The sequence below is a fragment of the Liolophura sinensis genome, chromosome 9, assembly GCF_032854445.1.
Source record: "Liolophura sinensis isolate JHLJ2023 chromosome 9, CUHK_Ljap_v2, whole genome shotgun sequence".
NCBI lineage: Eukaryota > Metazoa > Mollusca > Polyplacophora > Chitonida > Chitonidae > Liolophura > Liolophura sinensis.
The window spans coordinates 17,056,816-17,067,632 of NC_088303.1; the positions used below are offsets into that span (position 1 = coordinate 17,056,816).

The window sequence follows — 10,817 nt, forward strand, 5'->3', positions numbered from 1 at the left end:
AAAGTCATCATCACAAGACGCACCACCAAATACTGTATCTAATAAAAACACCTCGAATGTTTTCAAACTTGTAAGCTAAAAAACATGATTCCTTTAATCCTAAATAATAATTTAAGTTCATGTCATCCATTTATTTGTGGATATTCAAAGTCGTAAGACAAATGTAACTGTCGCATCGACAGCAGCCGAACCGCCATTTTGAGCTGAATCGACTCTTCTCAACATGCTGCGCTTTTATTTTTGAAGAGAAAAACATATACACACGTTTGAGTTTACTTTCTTTATTGGGAAACATAGTAATCAGTAAACATGAAACAAAAATGGCGTCAACATCTTTATTCGTCATATATCATATGTGTAAAAACGGCAATATACATATATAATTTAACATAAATATGTGATTTACAAACAGTACATCTCAACATGTCTTTTAGCGGCTAAGCCCATGGTCCTGTGTTAAAGGGCGCCGGATAATAGTTTACACGTTAAGAGTTTTGGGCGATCCAGTCCAGGTACTCGCTGACATCTGTGTAGACGCCAGGTTTTCCCGGGTCAGCGCAGCCATCTCCCCAGGACACCACGCCGGCCAGCACGTAGTTCCCAGCCGAGGTCGGGCAGGCCAAGGGGCCACCGGAATCCCCCTGGAATGGATCAGGTAGTCAACTCAGAGGCGGAAAGTAAGAAGCAGTCAGGTGTGACAGACAGGAACTATTTAGTTGTAGGAGAGTAGGACTAACCTGACGAGTAAGATGCACGTACAGTTTAAGCTTTCGGTGTCAGTTGCCCATATGTACAACGATCTAAAGCCTAAAATTGTCAAACCAGTCCTATGTGTTTTGGTTTTAGCGAAACCTCTCCATAGTTTAATATGTACGCAAGTGATTTATAAGTCTTACTAAACGGCATCACTTATTTCAATGGTGTTTTACCCAGCACTCATGAATATTTATAAGACTTCGGCCAGCATCATGGTAAAACTTTCCACACAAGGTGATCGAGCTCAGAGAACTACATCGTGACGCGGAGGCGAAGTTTACCTGGCATGCGTCTTTCCCGCCTTGTGTCAGACCTGCGCAGAGGTTTAGGTCTGTGATGTAGGTGTTGGTGAAAACTGTCTGGCATTCCTGCTGACTGACAATGGGCAGGTCAACACTCTGTAGAGTGTAAGAGATGGATCCTCCAGCTAGGTGTCAGATCAAGCAAAAAGTATGAACAAAGGATACATGCGCTGTTTCGATTTATTTATTTGATTCGTGTTTTACGCCGTACTCAAGAATATTTTACTTCTACGACGATCTCTACTAGGCCTAATTCTTTAGTTTGCCCGATTAGAAGATATATTATCATACAATACATCAAATGTTCGAATAAATCATTAATACAAATCTACCCACATCGGAGATATGTAAGAAACAAATATGTTTGAACAGGAAATATCGAGGATAGAGAATAAAATGGAAGCTGCTCGAATTCGTGACATTAAAGGAGACGGGTGAATGACCCTATATCTTGCTACTTGTATTGCTATTGTGTGGGTATTGGATGAATTATCATTCATAAACGATTTGCCATGGGAAAAACTTCAAAGGAAGTCGCTAAGCATGTGAATGTCATGCAGTACACAATAAATGTCATTCAGATAAGGGAATGGTTCTAGTGTCTGCAAAATATTTCAGGAATTTCCGTTCTATGACGATACGTTGACTAGTTAAATACTCACAGGAAATGGTACCCCAGCCGCTGACTTCGCAGTTATTTCTGGTATAATCCTGATTTGCCTCAGGAAGACAGATGGGCGCGACACATTCGTTGAACTCAATTGGGCTTTTCAGCTTAATAATGGCAATGTCGTTTTCTGTGTAAAAAAATCAACAACAGTGATCATGAAATCCACACGTTGGAGCAACACTAGTCTGTTTCTGATCCAAGGATTGGTTACGACCCGTGTGTACCAATCGGATCAAAGATGGGGTATAATTTATATTTCTTTGGTGGGCCTCCACATTTTTTACAGGTTTCTTTCTTTGTTTATTTATTTATTTTATATGTGTTTTACGCCGTACTAAAGAATATTTCAGTTGTGCGAAGGCCGCCAGCATTATGATGGGAGGAAACAGGGAAACTCATGCACGATCATCAGTAGGTTGCTGTCAGACCTTCTCCCATGCCACTTGAGGAAGACAGTATGTCAACAAACGTACAACTGTTTCAGCAAGTGTACAACTGTTTCAACAATTGTGCAACTGCTTGAGCAAGAGTGCAACTGTTTCAACAAGTGTGGAACTGTTCAGCAAGTGTACAACTGTTTCAGCATGAGTAAACCTGTGTCAACAAGTGTGCAACTTCTTCGATAAGGCTGCAACTGTTTCAGCAAGTGTACAACTGTTTCAACAAGTGTACAACTGTGTCAACAAGACTGCAACTGTTTCAGCAAGTGTGCAACTGTTTCAACAAGGGTACAACTATTTCAACAAGACTGCAACTGTTTCAGAATGTGTACAACTGTTTCAGCAACTGTACAACTGTTTCAGCAAGTGTACAAATATTCCTGTTGTAATATTATTGACACAGAACAGGGTTTCAAGGAAATTTTTTTCGGGTATAATCTGCAGTATACGACTAATTTCAGGGGCCCACCCTAGCATAAGCGAGGTGAACTTGCTTTTTATTTCGACCTTCACATAGATGCCGTATTTACGGTTACGTACGGAATGTGCTAGGGTTGTAGTTTTGATGCACAGTAAAGCTCTCCACGGGCAAGGTTGTCTGATCACTAGGGTTGCCCAAGTCGTACTCTCCAACATCTATTCTTATGTCTGAAGGCTGGAGCGAGTTAGATGGTCTGTAAGGGAAGAGCAGAGACTACATGAAATTATTCTCCTTAATATAAAATACTACACGGGTAGTAGATGGGGAGTACATGCAAAGCAGAGAGGGCAGTGTGATAGTTGGCAAGTGGCCACACATAATAGGCAAAACCCGGCCTCTTGTCGATTTACCTCAGTGAGGCTTTTATTACAGATGTTCATATTGTAGTGCCATGGATTAATCAGTTATAGACAGAAATGCAATGGGGTTAAATGAAATTTATTTGGTGTCGCTGATCTAGCATTACTCAAAAGGCTGTGTTATCATCATATTTGATAATCATGAAATTTATGCAAAGAAACCATAGCCTTCCTTCTACAAACGGTAAGGTTATACCGTCTGTTGTGTAGAGAATAACATTAAGTAACAATGAAAGTTTATAGTCTGAATCGCTCTAAGTAAGTCATCGATATTTGTTATAAATAACGATCATTTATCAGTGGCAATAGTGTGTCAAATACGAACAACTGTGTACGTCGACTTTGCTGGCGTGATTTTCCTATTTATTTGTATGTCTGTGTGTGTGTCAACAGGTTCACGGAAAACGTTTGGCCGAGATTTGGATGAAATTATATGGACAGGTAGGTCTTGGGTTAAGGATTATTCCACTGAATTTTGATGGTGATCCCGATGGATCTTGGACCAAGAACTATTCCACTGAATTTTGATGGTGATCCCGATGGATCTTGGACCAAGAACTATTCCACTGCATTTTGATGGTGATCCCGATGGATCTTGGACCAAGAACTATTCCACTGCATTTTGATGGTGATCCCGATGGATCTTGGACCAAGAACTATTCCACTGCATTTTAATGGTGATCCGAATGGGGATCTGGGTCAATTTTTTTCAGACAATTCTTAACCACTGCCTAAAAGGAAACAATGCATATTACTGATTTAGTGCCTGACAGAGTATTGCCCGTTTTTCGCACTCGGTTTCATATATTTGGCTGTGGCACAAGTTCGTGATCTCGGAGTGACCTCTAGTTATCGGATAAGGTGAGTATAAACTATATCTTAAAGACAATGTAGACTACGTATGCATTTGTGAGCACTTGCTGTGTGCAATGAATAGCTTACACTGGGCCTCTGTGGCCGAGGTGCTTAGCGTCGCAGCGCGGCGCAATCGCCCAGGAGCCTCTCACCAATGCAGTCCCTGTGAGTTCAAATCCAGCTCATGCTGGGTTTCCCTCCGGCCGTACGTGGGATTGTCTTCTAGCAACCTGCGGATGGTCGTATGTTTCCCCCGGCCACTCCTTCACACTATACTGCTGGCCGCAGTCGTATAAGTGACATATTCATGAATACGTCGTAAAACACCAATCAAATAAAAAAATAAAGAATAACTAAAACAAATGTGAGTAACTGCCATGTTATGTGCAGTGAAAAGGTGTGATGTACGGTTAATACCTGTCACAAATGTATACTATGCTGTTTACGGCTGTCTCAATGTGTATTTTCCGTGTTTAATAAAAACCTGTTGCAAACGTATATTTAATCCATACAGTGAACTCTAGGCAGTGTATTTACAGTACACGGTGAGCAGCTGTCAAGTTGTAAGCAGTGAATAGTTGTCACAATTGTCCACTCACGATAAGCAATGGGTAGCTGTGGTTACGGAGTAGGCCTATTTAAAGTATGCAATGGGCAGCTGTACTTGCTGTATGGAGTAAGCCCTTGTCACGATGGTGTACTTACTGTATGCAGTGAGCGGCTGTCACGATGGTGTACTTACTGTATGCAGTGAGCGGCTGTCACGATGGTGTACTTACTGTGTGCAGTGAGCGGCTGTCACGATGCTGTACTTACTGTGTGCAGTGAGCGGCTGTCACGATGGTGTACTTACTGTATGCAGTGAGCGGCTGTCACGATGCTGTACTTACTGTATGCAGTGAGCGGCTGTCACGATGGTGTACTTACTGTATGCAGTGAGCGGCTGTCACGATGGTGTACTCGTCGATGATACTACCACCACATAGAGCGCTCTGTACAGACACGGAGACTTGCCATGGATACTCGCATTTCGCGGCAAACTCACCGCCAACGATTCTCTTGTCGATGCTTCTCTTAGTTGCGCCTTTGATACCACATTCTGAAGTAATGTAAGTCACAATGAATGTACTCTCCACAAGAATACGTAATCCCGCTACCAAGATATTTTACGGTCCTTATCATCTCTTTCTTTGTGTTTTTCTGTTACAAATCTTTCACAGAGTGAACTTTCACAACATTTTATCGTGTTTGTCGAGTGTAACAACATTTTATTTTATCCATATGTATTTAAAAAGACGTTTGCAGGTACTAATTTTTTATGGTCCACAGTCTCTGAAGGGCCCACAGATAAAGATTTCTAATCTATTTTGAGCGAAGGCAGAAAAGAATTGAGAGATACGTGTGAAAGGAATTCAGTACATACTGGGTGATACCGGAGGTGGCGTGGTTGTCGTTGTGGTTGTGGTTGTTGTAGTCGTAGTTGTTGTTGTGGATGTTGTTGTACTCGATGTTGTTGTAGTTGGCTTGGTTGTAGGTGGAGTCGGTGGTGTGACTGAAACAAAATTGGTGTTGTTAAGTGTTACATGAAGCCCCTATATACAACATCGAGATCCATGCCAACCATCAACAGCATATGAAGAATAGTTGTTTTTACGACAAATGAATAACACCAAAACAGCATACCGAATACCGTTATATACAGTTGTACAAGGAATTCTGAATATCGTTCCATATATAATTTCAATCTGCTAATTTTGATAGCATTTGGCTATGAAGAATATTTATAGCTACGATTTTCTACAGGCTTACGATGGTTTTCTAACCTACATGTGGCAGTCGCTTCTTTGTGACTGTGTTACAGAGACACCACATGAAAGAATGTGAAATACAAGAGAAACAGGTCACAGGTGAATAACTTACATGTACACTCAATAAAGTTATCTCTTTGTTTTAACAGGAAGTCTTTTGTCTGAGTGATGTTAGAATGTATTTTGTAATTATAACATAATACTCTCTCATACTCAACATAATATCATGTAAGTCTAGCAGAATCTTTATGTTGAATTAATAGAATATATGTGTTATATTTAACATAATCTCCTGCAATAACAAAATACATTGTAACATCACTCAAATAGCAGACTTTCTGTTAAATTTAACAGATAAATTTTTTGAGTGTATAAGACACGACTTGAATCTGCTGACGAACGCCGGCACCTTGCTGTCTCAGTATTTACTAATGTCACCATAACCGGGTGAAGATGCATTTTTTCTAATCTACTGATATTTATATTGAATGGAACGATGGTAAACAGTGCATAACATGTAACATTTTGCAGCTAGAAACACATGGTGGATGAGGGAGGACTAGGTAAAGCGCATAAGCGAAAGTCAGTTTAGAGGGTCTAGGTTTTATAAGTGGTGAAATTCTGAGATACATGCATTCTGAAAGCAGTGAAGAGTTGAAGTGACTTTAGTTGGAACAGAAACAGAAAAAGAAAAAGAACAGAAAAAAGGATGGATTTTCAGAATAATCCTTTAACAAATCCCTGTCCTTTATCAAGAGAGAGTGAGCTTGAAACAAACTTAACAAAGCTGAAATGAAACAATATCCATTACGTACAAAACATAAAACGTGTCATAAGATAAACCATATCCATAGATTTATAAATGCCACACAAAAATAGCTCTGTGGGTTTTTAACGTCCTCTTGTCACTTAAGTCACTTACATACATCTTTTGACTAAGCAAAATTTTTGACTGAAGATCATGTGTAGTAAAAGCATGCTTAGTTTTACGATGTTTATTTGTTTTCAAGAGGTTTTTCAGAGGAATGGGAAGAGGGCCATTCGTCTTCATTACATTCACATGAGAGTAAAGAATGATATGAATTAAAACGTTAGCCATTGATTAATGGATGGAAGCATGCAGTGATGCATTACGATATCATAACAAGGGTAATGGCATCTTTACAAATGCCTGTGCGGTATACCTATACTGGAGCAGCCCGTATCCTGCCTGTATTTACACAACGGAATGAACACGTAGTTGCAGATCCAAGCGTACTGATCGGTGTTAGCACAAGCTGCAAACAGAACAAATGACGACTTGGATACAATCCGCCCGTGTATAGAGAAAATGTTTCAGTTGAAGTAATGCTAGTCTTTGTTATAGGGAATCCTGGGTACAATTATACCCTGAAATGACAACAGTTAAAACTTTATTTCGCTTTCTTGGTGAGGCAAAGCTCACATAAACTAACATATTTTCATGCTTCACGCATTTCTGCTATCATGCACGCCAGTAACATTTTTGTTCACATGTAAGTATTCATTGTCTTATATGTTGAAAAACTTCTTGAGAGTGACACTTCACTCTCAAGTAAATGTCCTAAAATATAGTCTAAGATGAAAACAAGAACGAACCTGATGCCTTGTCGGAACAACACAGTCCCTCTGAACATTGCTTGAAGTAGGTCTCTGCGGCGCCTGGAATCACTCCGCAGGAAGAAGCACAGAAAAAGTAGGCACCGGTCTGGTCAAAACATTCACCTAGTGAGAAAACATTACGTAAGAACGTCATTAGCTATGTTTTTAAATCTCAAAGACGCGATGAGCGAACGTTCTATGATAGACATGTTAAATGTCACCGGAAGAAGATAATATACGGTGCAACATTGTGGAACACATGTAAGAAAGTGGAAGATATATAGTACTAAGAGAACGACACAGCGTTGTATGAATGGGGAATATAGTCAGAAGAACGTATCTATGACAAATGCTATAGAACAGTGTATTAACTGGGACACATATACGCCAAGACGCGTCAGTCACATTGTCTTATCTGGACACACCGAACGATGCAAGCGATATCTTTTGTGACAACGTTTAATCGTAATTTATAACATACTGCATGTATGTGTAGGCCTAGTATGTTCTAAAGGAAACCAAATTGCCTGCCTTGCGTAAAACCCTAGGTAGTATAATATGAATATTACAGTATAATTTTTCTCCTTCTTCTTCTTGTTCCTATTGTCATAATGTTGCCTTACCTGCTGTTCGACAAGTAACAGTTCCAAAGGCACAGATCGCAAGAAAGATATAGCCCAGCATTGTGACAGAGAGTGGACAAGTCGGATCATCAACTGGTACTGACACGAGTTCCTATTAGCATTTATACTTACAGGATTGAAACTGATGAAAAAACACCTGATTTGGTGAAAAGTATGGACTGGCATAAACTCTGATAAATAGTTTGACATATTTGGCTAACGAACGTTGCAAGTAGTTGGGATGGGCTCAGGGTAGATAATTAATGTTGGAAGAAGAAAGTTGAAAAAATATCGATCACCAATTAAGAAGAGCACCACCTGTCGACGGACACAAAAGAGTCGATCTCTGTGCCGATATATATGTATATATATATATGAGTACTTGTGTGATCAATCTAGCGGACAAATTTAAAGTGGAAGGTATAGAGGCGGACTATTTTGTTTTGAACTTATAAAAGCCAAACAAAATAAAACAAAATATCAACATTTTCTTTACTGGGAAATTGAACGAATCAAAAACTGAAATCCTCGAATAATACTGTCAGGGAAATGGCAAAATCTAGATTTGTCTGTTATATCATGAAGGTAGGAATTACATAAGGAAACCTGTCTCTACGCAAAACAGCCCCATCTATCAAACTCCATTACAGTAAATCTCACTCTCACTTGATCTAGTGAAGAACACATTACAAAACATCGCCAATGGTGTTTACTTCCTTTGTTCGAAATATAACCCTAAAGATTTGTTTTTGTTCTGATCAATCTTGATATTACATGCACATACCAGCAATTTCCATATCGGTTTAAGGAGAAAACTTTCATTTGTAATGGGCTTTGCTTTATCTGGAGGGCCAGAATTTCATATTTCTACTTCAGCTCTGATCAAAGCGGAAAGCTCGGTACACCTGTGACTAAACATTTAATCGCAGGATTGGAGTAAGAGAAGCCTTGTGTTGTGTCTTAAAGTGCATGTGTTGTGGTTGTCACTGGCAAACTTCTTGCCGAGGGTTTCCGTGGGACAACCAGTGTGCCTCTAAGCAAGCTTGGGGTAAACTAGACTAACACTGAGCTTTTCCATGTGGACCCGATGAGCAGAACAAGTTCATATCGTTTAAGTTATAATTTTGCAGATGTTTTCCTTGTTGCATTTGGACCGGCATTTTAATTGTTCGACACCGTTGTGTGCGATGCGGTAGTGACATGTTTATGTTATTGCATAAGAACCACATTTTTAAAGTTATTGTATAAAAACTATATATTTCATGTCATTTTCGAATCTACCGTAAGTGGGAAGGTCTGCTAGCAATCTGCGGATGGTCGTGGGTTTTCCCCGGGCTCTGCTCGGTTTCTCCCACCATAATGCTGGCTGCCGTCGTATAAGTGAAATATTCTTGAGTACGGCGTAAAACACCAATCAAATAAATAAATAAATAAATCATTTTCGAATTTTAACTTTTTATTTATATTAGTATGTTGTCAAAAAAGTGTCTGTTTCCTATGATTTTTGATGTTTTATCATTGTCCTGTCAAAGATAATTGTTAAATGGTTCTAACAGGTTGTGACAATGATATGGCCGAAACAATATGACATTAAACCCTATATATATATATCATTACTCATTCGTCCATACATTCTTGTCGAGGCCTACACTACTTTCAGGACAAGTGTTGAAGGATGATTCAAATGAACAATACTATACAGGTAACCGAAAGATACGTATCTTTTGGTTGATTTTCACAAATGTTGGTTATAGAAACAAGTTTAGTGAGAACATACGTGTAGGTGGGGCAGTTAGGTAAATATCCAAGACAGTGTGGGAGAAGGTTAAAAATAACGATACATCTGTCCTCACAATCGCTTTGACTGACCCACCCCCCCCCCCCCCCCACCCCCACCCCCACCCACCCAGTATGTCTAATACGCACAGCATTGCGCGCCTTGTATCCACGAGGTCTTGAACATTCAGTATAAAAAGATTTTATACCTGCTTAGGGGCATCAAGACAAAAAGTCGTCTTGTGAGGATGTAGCCGTATAGCTTTCCTGGGTTCCTTTGTTTTAAACCAGCCCATGGCTCCAAAAAGCATGCTTCATGTAGTTCTAGAGTGAACTAATGATAAACTATGTAAAGACTGAGGAGCTGTACGCGTTGTAGCTATTCCATAAAGATGGTTTGAGGACCTTTATAAATGACTTACATGTATACTAGTATTAGACTTCAAAAGTCCTGTTTTGCTCAACTCGATGTATCTCCATCACACCAGATATATACTTCCTAATGCACAAGAGGCTTTGAGCGTTATACTACAACTTCTTGTCACTGACGTGTCCATCTTAAACACCGGACTGTAGGTTTAAACACATTGCATTCACATCAGTCACTGAGAGGCCTACAGACAGTTTATGTCAGCTATCAACTGCTAAGCTTGTCACTTATCTGTCCATACCGGGCTGTAAATTTGAACACACTGCTTTTACATCAGTCACTGAGAAACCTACAGCCATTATTTGTGCACAGCCTGGCTTATCACTGACCTGTCCATCTGTCCGTTTTACCTATAGGAGAAGTCAGCAAAAATACAAAGATGACATAATCTGAAATACAACTTCGATGCCTTTGCTTTTAAAAGTCAGTGTGTCAGATTTTAACTGCTTGTCCCTGTCCTGTTTTGTATTATACTTACGCAGCATTTAGCAGATTTATGCATGAGTCACTGAGAATCCAGGCTTTGTGTGTCGGACTTCACCAGTTAGCCACTGATCTGTCAATCTTGTGTTATTCAGGCACAAATGCGTGAACAATTTGATTTATATATTAGAGCAATTTTACAAGAATATTTCGTTTTTAAGCCCTATGTCGGTTTGATTGTTGGAGCAAATTTTGTATTTTGAAAAATTGTGAT

General features: G+C 39.6%; 1 protein-coding gene across 1 annotated transcript; it reads right to left on the reverse strand.

The window, feature by feature from the left end:
• Positions 1-321: 321 nt before the first annotated feature.
• LOC135475834 (trypsin-1-like) lies at positions 322-7,992 on the reverse strand. Its single transcript, XM_064755774.1, has 9 exons — positions 7,915-7,992; positions 7,289-7,414; positions 6,856-6,948; positions 5,287-5,415; positions 4,791-4,962; positions 2,709-2,842; positions 1,721-1,855; positions 1,038-1,183; positions 322-641 (listed from the first exon to the last, which is right to left on the reverse strand). Exons 1-9 carry the CDS (start codon positions 7,973-7,975, stop codon positions 486-488), a joined length of 1,152 nt encoding a protein of 383 aa, XP_064611844.1. The 5' UTR covers positions 7,976-7,992; the 3' UTR covers positions 322-485.
• Between the last annotated feature and the right edge of the window lie 2,825 nt (positions 7,993-10,817).

Coding starts and splice junctions, on each gene's coding strand:
- LOC135475834 (XM_064755774.1), bottom strand. CDS start 7,975: ATGCTGGGCTATATCTTTCTTGCGATCTGTGCCTTTGGAACTGTTACT. Junction 2,843..4,790: donor ACAGCCGCTCACTGCATACA/GTAAGTACACCA, acceptor CTTCCCTTACAG/ACCATCTAACTCGCTCCAGC. Junction 642..1,037: donor GCGGGAAAGACGCATGCCAG/GTAAACTTCGCC, acceptor GATCCATTCCAG/GGGGATTCCGGTGGCCCCTT.